This window comes from Peromyscus californicus, unplaced genomic scaffold (genome assembly GCF_007827085.1).
Source record: "Peromyscus californicus insignis strain IS unplaced genomic scaffold, ASM782708v3 Scaffold_3__1_contigs__length_106647218, whole genome shotgun sequence".
NCBI classification, from domain to species: Eukaryota; Metazoa; Chordata; class Mammalia; order Rodentia; family Cricetidae; genus Peromyscus; species Peromyscus californicus.
Window position 1 is genome coordinate 91,500,224 of NW_026294551.1, and position 13,635 is coordinate 91,513,858.

Sequence of the window (13,635 nt, forward strand, 5' to 3'; positions counted from 1 at the left end):
TAGGAACTCATCTGGAGTTTGTCTGGAGATGGGCCTGTTAGGAAGTGGTGGTGGTTGGCAGGTGTGTCCCTGGGCTGCAGGCCACCTTTCCTCTGCTCCACAGAAGCGTTTGCATTGGACAGGCCCATCTGCTCATTTCTGGTGGCAGCACCTATATGTCTGGTGTCCTGTCTATGAAGTCACTGCCAAGACCAGTGTCATGAAGCTTCAACTATTGCTTCTCTCAGGCCCTTTACAGTTTCTGCTTATAGCCAACTTTTCATCGAATTTCCATTACTGTTTCTGTACAGCAAGAGTCTGGCTTCTTTCTCTTCTTGTGGATGTCCAGTTTTACACACCCCAACTCTGACATCCTTGCTGAAAGTCACTGGGCCATATATATGAGGGATTATTTCTGGGCTTCTTGTTTTGTTCATCTTTACGTTTTGTGCCATTGCCAGATTGTATCAATTTGTGTAGCTTTGGAGTATGTTTTAAAAGTGTAAGACTTCTGGATTCTTAACCTTTGAGCTGAGATCAAGTTCAGAAAGTGTGAGACTTCTAGTTGTGGTCTCCTTTTTCAAGGTTGTTTTGACTGCTGAGGACTCCTTAAAAATCCCTGTGAACTTGGGGCTGAGTTTTTCCATTTGTATAAAAGATTTGTTAGGACTTGGTAGAGATTGCTGAGCCTGTGACGGCAGCGGGTGGTGAATCTGTAGATGGCAGTGGGTGGTGAGCCTGTAGGTGGCAGTGGGTGGTGTCCCATTTTAACAAGCTTAGGTTACAATCAGTGAACCTGATGTCTTTCCATTTCTCTTGTGTCATCTGTCCTTGCTTTCAGGGACATTCTGTGGTTTTCACATGATTTTTATACCCCGAAACTTAGATTTTTCAGCTGTGAGTGTTGCTGTGCTGAGGCGGTGTTCCCACCACTGTGTTTCCACCTTTGGCCTCCAGCTAGGGTCACCCGAGGCCCTCCAGCACAGGGTCACTCTGGGTTGACGTCTGTGATGAAGCCGTGTTCTGCACCATGCGTGTTGAATGTCTCTCACAAAGCTGTCTAGTCTGACCAGAGCCTTTGGTGCATCATTGAATCAACCATGTGTTATTTCTCCCTGCATTCTGTTAGTGCAAAATAGTACAGTAACAGATTATTGTATGTTGAACCATCCTTGCATTCATAGAGTAAATCCTGCTAGGCTGAGGTCTAATCCCACCTGTAAGTGGCTGATGATTTGCTCTATACTGAATATTTTTGCATCAATATTCACCAAAGACTCTGGTCTGTAGTAGTGTATTTGTATATAACCTACAGTCTCTAAACTCTCAAACCCCAATACTGTGCAACTGCTGGGTAAATAGTTGTTACCCTGTGTTGTTTAGGGAACAGTGACAAGAAAAATGACCATTACAGACATGTTTATTCTTCATATTTTCAACCCAAAGGTTGGTGGATTCCGTGAATGCCAGCCAGTAGATTAGAGGGCAGACTTGGTTACTGTTGGTTTTTGGTTTTATTTTTTTCCTAGTTAAACTCCATGTAGCTGTGTGAAAGCCCCAGGTGATGATAATCTAAGCCCCCTCTAACCCTGTGCTGCTGGAAAGCCAAGGGTAATCCCTGAATTCCTAGAGGCTAAAAAAACCCAGTGAGGCATGAGACTCCAGCCAGAGCCAAGGAGGCTAACTGCACTCTGAGCTTCCCAGCAGCCAAGGCAAAATACAGATAAAAGGGAAGCACAGGAGTCCTGAACTCTTGAACTGCAGAAGAGGAAGAAAGCCAGACTCTCAGAGTGCACAGCTTTCCCAGGGATGACCGACCTTAGAAGGCTGAGTGTGTGGGGGCCCTTGTGTATGAGTGTTGTGCAAGGGAGGTTGAACTAGGAGGCACAGGGCCCGCCTAGGCCTGGTGACTTCTCGTGGTGGCTTGTGATAACCCCGAGGGTGTGCCAACAGCTTGTGGTTCTGGGAAACCCTATGTTTATGGGCAGCCGTGGTCCCCGAGGGGCAGTTGCTGATTTGCTGGAGGGGCCAGAGAAGTGTAACGGCAGTGTGGTGTTCCTGCTGGACCTTCCAGCCAAGCATTGCTTAGTGTCCCGGTGACGTTGGAGGCAGAGCTCAGTGCCATTTGATAGATAAGGAAACTGAGACTTGGGGAGGTTCCCGATCACAGTCCTTTAATGGAGTACCAGGAGGGACGGTTTACCTTTTCTTTTTTGATGATTCCTGGCAGAGAAGGGGGTTGTCTGGCCCTGGTACTGTGCACAGCATGGCAGGCTGGGTCTGTTGGTTCCCAAGCGGCACTCCTTCAATCCTTGCAGAAGGTCTAGAAGCCAGTAGTTGCCTGTGTTACAGAGAGCTGGCAAGTGGCTGGAGGCTGTTCCTCCAGTGGCTTGAGGGGCGAGAAGCCCTGCAGAAGCTTCCGGGGGCGCAGGGGGTCGGCCTGACTGCTGGCAGACATTGCCCTGTTTGGAGTTTTCTGGGTAAGAAGAAGAGGATGGTGTCCTGGTTTTGTTTCCTGTTGCTGCTGTTAAAACACCCTGACCAAAGCAATTTAGAGGAGAAAGGGTTTATTCCAGCTCGTGATTCCAGTTTACACTTCATCACTGTAGGAAGTTAAAGCCAAGCCATGAGCAGAGCAGAGTGAGCACACGTATGCTGTGTTCAGCGTTTTTCTCCACTCTTCCACAGTGCAGGGGCCAAACCCAGGGATGGTGCTGCCCACGTTAGTTAACACCATCAAGACAGCCCTCCATGGACATGCCCATAGGCCCCCTGATCTAGAAGTCCCTCACTGAGACCCTTTTCCCATGTGATTTCCAATGTGATGTGTCAAGCGATAACTTGACATATGTCACATGTAGCTTTCATGGAGTCTCAAAAACAAACACAGCTGGGCTTGGTGGCACACACCTTTAATCCCAGCACTTGGGAGGCAGAGGCAGGTGGATCTTTGTGAGTGCATGGCCAGTCTGGTCTCCAGAGTGAGTTCCAAGTCAGCCAGAGGTATAGAGTGAGACCATGTCTGAAAACAAATAGAATAAAACAGATCCCAAGTTCTATGGATGAGTAACGGTAGCAGCTTACATTGGCTGAGCCCTGACCAGGGGGATCGACTTGGTGTTCCTGGGAGGGTGGGGTGTGCCAGTCACCTGACCATCTCACCTGCTGTCCCTGCATGGTGACTAGGACTTGTGTCTTCCACCACTGCTCTATGGATGATTTTCCCAGTGGTTGATAGGAGCCCCTGGGTCTCTTGTGGAGCTGGGAAAGGTTACTCACAGGGTGCTGTGCAATTTTCTGATGCCTGGGAGGAGAGTGGGTGAGTGAATGAGTGAGTGGGTGGGGGAGTGAGTGGGTGGGGGAGTGAGTGACTGGGTGAGTGAATGAGTGAGTGGGTGAGTGACTGACTGACTGACTAGGTAAGTGGGTGAGTGAGTGAGTGGGTGAGTGACTGACTGACTGACTAGGTAAGTGGGTGAGTGAGTGAGTGGGTGAGTGAGTGGGTGAGTGTGAGTGAATGGGCAAGTGTGGTGGTTCTCCTTCCCTGGTATACCGGATGTGCAGATGAACACTTCCTCGAGCCATTATTGTCAGATGAGAGAGGTCAGTTTGCCATTGATGGACCGGCAGGGTGAGCTAGCTGTCTCGGAGCTGCATGCTCCCTTCCTGTGGGCAGCGGTGTGCAAGCAGACAAGTGCCCTTTCTCTGTGGCACGTGGTGGGGCTGGTGGGGTCGACTGTCTGCTGCTCCTAAGACCTGGTACCTCTCACGTTGCTGGCCCAGCTCACAGCCCCACTTGGCATTCTAGGACTGCTCACCCTTCGATGCAGTCTGGCCTCATTTGGCCTGTGGGTCCCTATATCCCATCCTGGCTCATCCCGCCATACAACCCAGTGGTTGGCCACAGTTGTGGGCAAGAAGCGCAGCAGTCCCCTTTAGAGCTGAGGAGATGAGTCCAGAGAGTTGAAGGCACCCTAAGGAGCTGTGGCTGTCACCAAAGCCCTTTCTCATTCCATCCTCATCTTTACATCACCCGGAAGCCTCCAGAACAGTGGTTCTCAAGTTCCCAACTTATGGGTCGCAACTCTTTGGAAGTCAAATGACCCTTTCACAGGGGTCACCTAAGACCATTGGAAAACACAGATATTTATATTACAATTTATAACAGTAGCAAAATTACAGTTATGAAGTAGCAACGAAAGTAATTTTGTGGTTGGGGGTCACCACAGCATGAGGAACTGTGTTAAAGATCACAGCATTAGGAAGGTTGAGAAGCATTGCTCTAGAAGGTCAGACTGGGACCCATCATAGTCCTGCAGTGCCTCCTCCCTCTGTTTGGAGAGCTGGTGGGGACCACCTGGGTCATGGCTGAATGTAGCTTTCCTGTTTAGAGGGACCCAGCTTCCTTGTCAGCCCACGGTCCTGGCTTTTTCCCTGCCAAGTCGCATCCCTGGGACTGGAGCTGGAAGGTGTCCATAGAGTATCCATGATGGTGGTGTCTCCACTCGGGAAGATGACAAAGATCTGCTTAGAGTGCTTCAGGCAGGGATCACCTGTGCACTGTCCTTCACTAGCTGCTGGGGGTTTCCTCTGGCCTGCCACCTGTTAAGTGTGCATTTAGGTCTGCGTGCTGGATGGATGGATGGATGAGTGGGTGGGTGGATGGGTGGGTGGATGGGTGGGTGGATGGGTGGACAAATGTCCTGGGGGTTAGAAAACCTGCTGTCCAAGTCTAGGATCTGGCACCGGTCTTTATGGCCTTGGTGGGACACACTTCTTTCTGGGCCTCTAATTGTACATCTGAGCTGATCCCCCAGCCCCCAAGCCCTGATATTCTGATGGCCTGAGTCAGCTAGAGCAGGGCTCTGGTAGGTGGCTTTGGCACAAGATTCTGTGAGGCTATGGCCACCCTGGATTTGGTAAGGAGGTTCTCTAAGGCTCTTGGCCTCAGAGCATGGGAAATGGGATGGTGTAGGAAGCAGGGTTGAGTCTGGGCGGGCTATAGGGGCATGTAAATAAGACATTAGGCCTGGCTGTTGAAGCTGTTGCTGAAGCTTTGGGTTTTGTGGCAACTTGGTTTTTCTTTTCTGGAAAGATAAAGTGCCCATGGCATCCTCTCTGGGTATCAGAGACTGCTGTGAGGGTGGGATGGTAGGGAGGAGATGGACAGATGGATACGTCCCAGGCAGCGGGGTAGGGTAGGTCAGGCACTAAGGCACAGGGCCCCTGCTCATTGCTGTGTTTTGTATTTCTTACAGATCATGATTGAGTTCTGCCCTGGGGGAGCTGTGGATGCCATCATGCTGGGTAAGTCTTTCTTTAGCTGCTAGGAATGCAGGATTTGCCCTGAGCCCTGTATGTGCTCCTGGCCAGCTCTGACTGGTCCCTCCTCCCTTCTAGCTCCCTGCCCCTTTTCGGGGTATGGAGAGAGTGCTGGCCTTTCACTGGAAGATGAGCACTTCCTGTTCAAGATGCTGTGTGTCTTTATATCGGCTGCTTACCTTTTTGAGCCTCCTTGACTGTGAGAATGTATGATGCCTTCCACATGGCGCTGAGTGGGACACCCAAGTGTCTGAATCTGTTACTGCTGCTACCACAGAACACCTGCAGCTGGATGAGTGATCAAGAACAGATATTGCTGGGCAGTGGCGGCGCACGCCTTTAATCCCAGCACTTGGGAGGCAGAGGCAGGCGGATCTCTGTGAGTTTGAGGCCAGCCTGGTCTAAAGAGTGAGTTCTAGAACAGCCAGGGCTACACAGAGAAACCCTGTCTCGAAAAACCAACCAAGCAAACAAGCAAACAAGAACAGGTACTGATGTGGCTCATGCTTCAGGGACTGGGAAGTCCAAAAGCAAGGCAAGCGACCCAGCTGAAGGCAGAAAAGGAAGGGTATGAGCGAGAGAAACAGAAGGGCATCGTCGGGAGCCCACTTCCACGAGAACAAACCTACCCTGACAACAGCATTAGCCCCTTTGTTAGGGGAGAGACAGTGATCTCCCAGCAGCCCTCAGGCTCTCAGGGGCACATTCATTACAGTGCCCACCTGTTTTGTAAGTGCTCAGGAGGGGGCTATCAGGTCTCGATGTCCTTGGCAAGGCTGGTTGATATCGATGCTAATAAAATACTGTACCTTAGTTTTGTTCCTGCTGCTCCAGCAAAATGCCTGAGGCTGGGTTCTATAGAGGAGAGGGGTTTGGGAAGCTCTGTTCCGGAAGCTGAAGGTTCACCGTGGGAGGGGTCGGGGGGTTCTAAGGGCCTTTTGGTGGCTAGGGTCACAATGGGGAGAGAACATGCAAAAGAGATGACATGGAGAGAAGGAAGTCAGAGGGCTTAAGGGGGAAGCTCCTTGTTTCATCCGTCTGTCTGTCTGTCTATTTGTTTGTTGAGATAGGCTCTCACTATGTAGCCCAGGCTGGCCTGGAACTCACTATATAGACTAGCTTGACTTTGAACTCACAGAGATCCTCTCGCCTCTGACTGGGGAGTATCGGGATTAAAGTGTGTGCCACCATGGCCAGCCCCTTGTTCTTTTTATAACATCTGGCTCCTGCAAGTACCACCTGAGACCAGGCTTTTTCCTTCTGATGGTGGGGCTTCCTTGACCTAATGACCCTGACTGAGGCCCTGCCTCATAAAGGCTCTACCAACTGCACACTCCCACACCAGAGACCAGCACGTGAGCCTGTGGGAGACAGCATCAAGCCTTACCCCAAACCCCAAACCGGAGTGCTTTGTGATTGGTCTCTGCATGCCTGGTTATAAATCTGGAAATAGTACCTCTGTTTATTTGTGTGTGTGTGTGTGTGTGTGTGTGTGTGTGTGTGTGTGTGTGTGTGTATGGTGTGTGTTTGTGGTGGCTGTGGCTGTATGTGTGGGTATGTGTGTATGTGTTTATGTGGTGTGTGTGTGTGTGTTTGTGTGTGGTGTGTGTGTGTATGTATGATGTGTGTTTGTGGTGGATGTGGGTGTGGCTGTATGTGTGAGTATGTGTGTATGTGTTTATGTGGTGTGTGTGGTGTGTGGTGTGTGTGTGTGTGTGTGTGTGTGTGTGTGTGTGTGTGTGTGTGTGTGTGGTGTGTATGTGTGGTGTGTGCGTGTGTGTGGTGTGCTGGCTTCTTAACTAGTTCTGATGGTTCTGCTTCCACTCCCAAGCTGGACCTTCGTTTGTGTACCATCTCTCCAGCCCCTAGAGGGGTATTTTTAAGTGCAAACCCAATTGCTTTCCTGGCTACCCAGACCCACTTACGGATTCCATATTGAACCCAGTAGCGTGCAGCCATCACAGAAAGGACACACAGTCCTATTCTATCAGGCCCTGCTGGCCTCCAGCCTCTGCCACCTTCTCTGACATATAGCCTGACTCGATATTCATGCCATACCGTGTCTTCGGTGCAGCCATTCCCTTTTCTAGAATGTTCATCCTGTTCCCCACCTGCTCTGGTCTATTAATCCTTGAATCTCAGAGGAGGACTCTGTCTCCAACAAACACTGTGTGGTGGGGAGAGTCCCCAGCCAGCATGCAGAGGCTCTTGGTGACTGACCTCCTGGCTCTGGCCCCCTCCTACACTTCCTGATGCTCCCACCAGCCACAGCAGCCTCCAAGCTTTGCTTCTTCTGGGCTGCCTGTGTTCCACTATCAAACACTTCTGCCTCTGGGGCTCCCACTCGTTCAGATGGAATTGCTGCGTATCCTGGCCTGTCTGTGCCCATCCCCACCCTGTCCTAAGCATCACTCTGCATCCACACTAAGCCCTGACCCCTGAGAAGCACCCACTCTGTGCTGTGGCTTGAACATACCCCCAAAGCCCATGTGCTGCAAGCTTAGCCCTCAGATTCACCCACAAATGGAGTTTGGAATGGGCCTCCGGGAGGGCGTTGGGGTTAGATGCGGTTGTGAGGCCGTCCCCATGGCGGCATTAGCGGCATGCTGGCACACTTGCTATCTTGCTATGTGGCACAGCACAAGAACCTCTTAGGTGATGTCATGCTGTTGGGACTTCTAACCTCCAAAACTGTGAGCCCTTTCTGTATCAATTACCACAGCAAAATGAACCAGCGTGCTCTGAGTCCTGCCACACTGCTCTACATCTCAGTGTGCTGTTTGTGAACCTAAATTCTGAAGCACTGGGTCTGTGAAGTGACCTTCAGCAAGTAGCCACTCTGCTCCTTGGTGGCCACTTCTGTGCACTAGGGAGAACAGCGGTGTTGGCCCCACGGCAGTGTTGTGGGAACAGGATTGGTCTCTGTGCCCACAGACTCCTGGTGATGCTCCCCACTGCTGGGCGGTGTAGGGTCAGGTGGCAACCTAGAAAGGGCCTGGTGCTGGCCTGGTGAGTGCTACCCAGTGACAAAGTGCTCCTCTTTTCCAGAGCTAGACCGAGGCCTCACCGAGCCCCAGATTCAGGTCGTATGCCGCCAGATGCTGGAGGCGCTCGACTTCCTGCATGGCAAGAGGATCATCCACCGCGATCTGAAAGCCGGCAATGTGCTTATGACCCTTGAGGGGGACATCAGGCTGGGTAAGAAGGGCTTCTGGGTGAGGGCTTGAGAGGCAAGAGGTGACTGACTGCAGGTGTCCTGACTGGTGGTGCCGTCTGGCCTTTGCTGCATGAGTGTGGGGTCCTCACTCCCACAGCCACCCCTACAGCCTCCGAGGTTCCAACAGTCGTGTGTGTGTGTGTGTGTGTGTGTGTGTGTGTGTGTGTGTGTGTCCCGCATCCTCAAGTCACAGGCTATTCTAGTGCTTTTCAACCAGGCCCAGGGAACATTTGGCAGCATGGAGACAACCGGAGGTGAAGGTGTTGCTTGAACCTTGTGGGGTGCTGGTCAGCACCGTGCGGTATATACAATAGCCCATGATGCCAGAGCTTGGCCCTAGCTTCCAGTTTGACAAACTCAAATGGGAAGGACCCTGTATCTAAGCACTTTTACCCACCCAGCCATCTTGCTGTTTCCCCCTGAATATTTTCAATACATATTGGTCGAATCCACGGACACAGCCATGAGTGTGATGGAAGGTAAACTGAGTATCAGAATTGATTTTTGTTTGTTTCATTTTTCAAGACAGGGTTTCTCTGTGTAGCCCTGGATGTCCTGGAACTCGATTTGTAGACCAGGCTGGCCTCAAACTCAGAAATCCACCTGCCTCTGTCTCCCGAGTGCTGGGACTAAAGGCGTGCGCCACTGCGTCTGGCTTCCTCCTGAGTTTTTAGCTAAACACCACGTGCTGCGCATGCACACCCTGCTCCGGGAGGCGTGGCTCTGAGTGCCTTCCGTCTTCCCTTCAGCACCATTAAGTAACATGCCTGTAATTCTGCCATTTGATGGACAGCACATGCTTATCACACAGTCCACAAGCCCAGGAGGGGTCAGGTGAGAGAGCCTGGAAGTTCCTCCAACTTCTTTACCTGGTCATGTCCACCATGTTGGCCCATGGTGCCCGTCGGTGCTTGTGCATGCGTCTTAGCGGCTGCTGGACTCAGGGCGCAGGTGGAGAGAACACACACAGTAGGGGTGGCACCCCGCTTCTGACTCGTATGACAGCATTCAGCTCCACTGCCTGGTAACGACTGACTAGTTCATTCTCCTCTCCCCGCTCTCCACCTTGTTCTTCCAGAGTAGAAGTGTCAGCCCTTGTACTTCCTCTAGGGGGCGCCTCAGTGTCTCAGGGACATATAAGAAGCAGTTCCATGGAGCCCCCCTGAGAACTGCAGGGGTAATATGAAGGTGGGGCAGAAGGGCACAGTCAGTCAGAAGTGTGCCCTGAAGCGTTTGGCAGAGGGCTCAGAGAGGGCAAGGGCCAGCCCTGGGACACACAGCTGGGAAGAACCAAGCCAGGGTCTGCCCAGACTTGGAATTCTTTGGGGCCCCTCTCACTACCCTTATATCCTTGTGTAACTCAAAGTGTCCTGGAGAAGTGCTTGGCTGTTCGTTTTCCCAGGGAAGGGTGTAGGAGATGACGCCTGTACCACATGCCATGTGTGAGAAGAACAGGTGAGCTGCCACTTCTGTTGTGTGGTCCGAAGATGAGTACTAGCCGTTAAGACCCCAGCTTTTATTAGCAGTGTGGGTATAAACGTGGATCCTCCTGGAAGGGTTATGGTGGCTGTAAGGGTAAAGTGACAGTACTGTCACATTGGGCAGGTGCTGGGCACCTGCTCCTGCCTTGGGATGAGTGTTTGCGGCTGTCTCGGGTTTCTTTCCTCTGAGGTTCTCTCTGTTGTCAAGTCCGGCATGGCTCCAGCTGCCTCATTCTGGACTGACAGTTGGATTGTGTTTGTGCAGAGAGAAAATCGGCAGCCTTAGGACACTGGGATATTGGCAGGGTGTGGCCTCTGGAACTAAAGGGTCTGCATTGTCCTGGAAGAGGCAGGTCACCTACTCCTTTTGAGCCTGGTTCCCACACTCAGTGCTGCCTTGCGGACTGGGGGGTGAGTTAACGCAGATTCCACCCTGTTGGCCCCGCACAGCTGAGAGGCCAGCAGACATGTGACTGCTGTCCTGCTAACTGCTGTGAGATAAGGGTCTCCATTCTCCAAGTCCCTGCATGCATCGCCCAGGTGCCCCTTGGGGAAGACGAGGCAAATCCTACAACTTCGAGGGTCTTTCAAGTGCCAGGCAGAAGTGCTAACTATCCAACAGTCCAGGTGCCCAGCCTGAGCCTAGAGTAGTTGGAAAATGGTAACAGTCTGGTTTCTTAAGGGTCTTGACTCAGAAAGGCCCCCTGCTGTATTGGAGACCTGCCTAATGGCCCAGCCGGGAGCCAGTTACTTCTCAGCCCTTTCTTAACCTCAACCCAGCATCCCTGACTCCTACTCCAGCAGATGGGGGGCCTGGGTCTTTACCGTCTAGTATCCCCTCCCTACTTTTCTGTAAGAATACACCCAAGATCCTGAGGGGATACTTAAAACCCCAGATAGCACCAAACCTCCTGTAGACTAGGTTTCTCCTGTACACACACCTGCAGCCAAGTTTCATTTAGGAATTAGACAGTGGACATCAGCCACAAGAAATGATGCAGCAGGGGTTATCACGGAATTATTGTAACAAAGGCTACATGAGTGTAGTCTGTCTTAGTCAGGTTAACATGCCATGATGAAACAGCAGGACCAAAGCAACTTGGGGAGGAAAGGGTTTATGTGGCTTACACTTCCACAGCACTGTCCATCATGGAAGGAAGTCAGGGCAGGAACTCAAACAGGGCAGGAGCCTGGAGGCAGGAGCTGATGCAGAGACCATGGAGGGGTGCTGCTTACAGGCTTGCTCCCCATGGCTTGCTCAGCCCACTTTCTTATAGAACCCAGGACCACCAGCCCAGAGGTGGCCTCATCTACGGTGGACTGGACCCTCCCCAGTCAATCACCAATGCAGGAAATGTGACCAGACTGGCCTCAAACTCAGAGACCCACCTGCCTCTGCCTCCCCAAATGCCTCTGTTATGGAGGCATTTGCTGTGGGATAATGTGTTTGCACACTGGTTTAATAAAATGCTGATTGACCAGTAGCCAGGCAGGATGTATAGGCGGGGTGAGCAGACTAAAGGAATGCTGGGAAGAGGAAGAGCAGAGTCAGGAGTCGCCAGCCAGACACAGAGGAAGCACGTTGTGAAGGCAGAACTGAGAAAAGGTACCAAGCCACGTGGCTAAACATAAATAAGAGTTATGGGTTAATTTAAGTGTAAGAGCTAGTCAGTATTAAGCCTGAGCTAATGGCCAAGCAGTTATAAATATTAAGCCTCTGTGTGATTATTTTATAAAGGCTGCAGGACTGTGGGTGAGAGATTTGTCCCGACCGCAAGCCAGGCGGGACACAGGAAACTTCTGACTACAGGCATTTTTCTCAATTGAGGTTCCCTCCTTTCAGATAACTCTAGCTTGTGTCAAGTTGACAGAAAACTAGCCAGCACATGGTCCCTTCCCCTCCCTCCCTCCCTCCCTCCCTCCCTCCCTCCCTCCCTCCCTCCCTCCCTCCCTCCCTCCGAACAAGGCTGATAATGTTTTGGGCTGACCATGAGTAACTAACAAAGTACAAAAAGCTGAATTGCAATCAGGGACACAGTAACTGCTGCACTGTGGGCCAGTGTTGAGTACCTGGGAGCTCACCTCATCCTCCAAGGCCACCGACTGCATTTTACAGAGGAGGACTGTGTAGCCTAGAGAGGTTAGTTCTCTTACCCAGTTTCACACAGCTAGCAAGAAGGGCAGCGAGGGTTCCAATCAAAGCGTCTGGCTGCAGAGCTGCCATGCAAACCACTCCCCTCTCATAGACTCTCCTGTGTGTGAAGTCAGATGGCCGATGCTTGTCTGTTAGGACCAAATCGGGGAAAAAGAGGCAGCTAGGCACCTCACATAGCACTGCTAGGCCTCCCCGGCCTCTGCCTTTGTAGGGAACCCCAATCTTGAAAGGTTCTGACAAGATCTAGTTCGACATTTCCCACCATCACCTGCAAGATAAACTAGAAACCATTGGAGGTCCCGAGGTCAGTAATGCTGGTGAAAGGCTCTGATTGGCTCAGCTTCTAGTCAGTCTCTGGCACGGAGTGAGGGGGGCGGGCAATATGGAAGTCCTCCTTCCTTTCAGTGTTAGTATAGTAGGCAAGACGGCCTTTTCAGAGGAAGAGAGGGTTTGACGAGAGAAACAGCCATTGTTCTCAGCCTGTGAGAATCATGTAGGAGTGAGGGTACAGAGCAGGACGCAAGCACAGAAGACTGTGTTTGCAGTTTGGGGTGATGTGGGGAGAAGAGAGGCAAAGAAGACAACACTGTGGAGCTGAAGATAATGGGAAGCCTGTGAGCAAGCAGGCTTTGTCAAGGGGTCACTTGTAGGCACCCCCAAACCTATGGAAAATAAAGTAGAAAACTTGTCACAGCAGAGTAGTCCTTCCGGTTTCCTGGCTGGATAACAAAAGCTCCATTTAACAGATGAAGAAATTGAGGCCCAGAGGAGTGACACAGTGTGCCTGTGATCACGTTAGCATTTTGTCACCTCCCTGCATAATACTGTTGCTGCCACGACACCCCCGGGAGGGCAGACCATTCTGTAATTAGGAGACGCCTCCTGCTAGTGAACCCAGCCAGGCCACTGGCTGCTGCAACCCTGTCCTGGATGCAGAGGAAGGTGGTGGCCCTTGGGAGCTCTGGGCAGGGCAGGAGCCTCCACAGTTTCCTTTCCTCACCCCTGGACCAGCAGGTCACAGCCTTGCTCCCTAGGCTTGCTTCCCTGTTGGCCCCATGAGGGACCTGGCTACAGTCGTGCAGTGTTTTGGATGGGATAGTTTTCACCATGCAGTGTGGCAGGAGCCCTCCGGTTCCAGGTGACTGTGTGGAGGTTGTTGTGGTGTCGCCCCACCCCTTCCAGGCATCTAATCCTATCTGTATTGATCATCTGGGGTCAAAGCAAACAGAACTTCTCGTGTAGCTTAAAACATTTCAACTTAACTGTTTTCGTGTGTGTGCGTGAAATGTTTTTATCCTCAGAAGAAGATAATATTTGCACATGTATAAAAAGTACTTCAAGTGTTTGAGAGTAGTGGAACTTGCCTTTAATCCCAACACTCTGGATTTAGAGGCAGGCGGTGTTAGAAGCTAGCCTGGTCTATATAGCAAGTTACAGGCCAGCCAGGGCTACATAGTGAGGTCTCAAAGAAAGAGATGGGG

General features: G+C 51.5%; 1 protein-coding gene across 1 annotated transcript in view; it reads left to right on the forward strand.

Annotated features, from left to right (window-relative positions):
- Stk10 (serine/threonine kinase 10) overlaps positions 1 to 13,635 on the forward strand; it is a 100,031-nt gene that overhangs the window by 37,960 nt on the left and 48,436 nt on the right. Inside the window, exons 3-4 of the mRNA XM_052758993.1 lie at positions 5,238 to 5,286; positions 8,350 to 8,499. Of these exons, the coding sequence (XP_052614953.1) occupies positions 5,238 to 5,286; positions 8,350 to 8,499 (199 nt within the window). The remainder of the gene's footprint in view (positions 1 to 5,237; positions 5,287 to 8,349; positions 8,500 to 13,635) is intronic.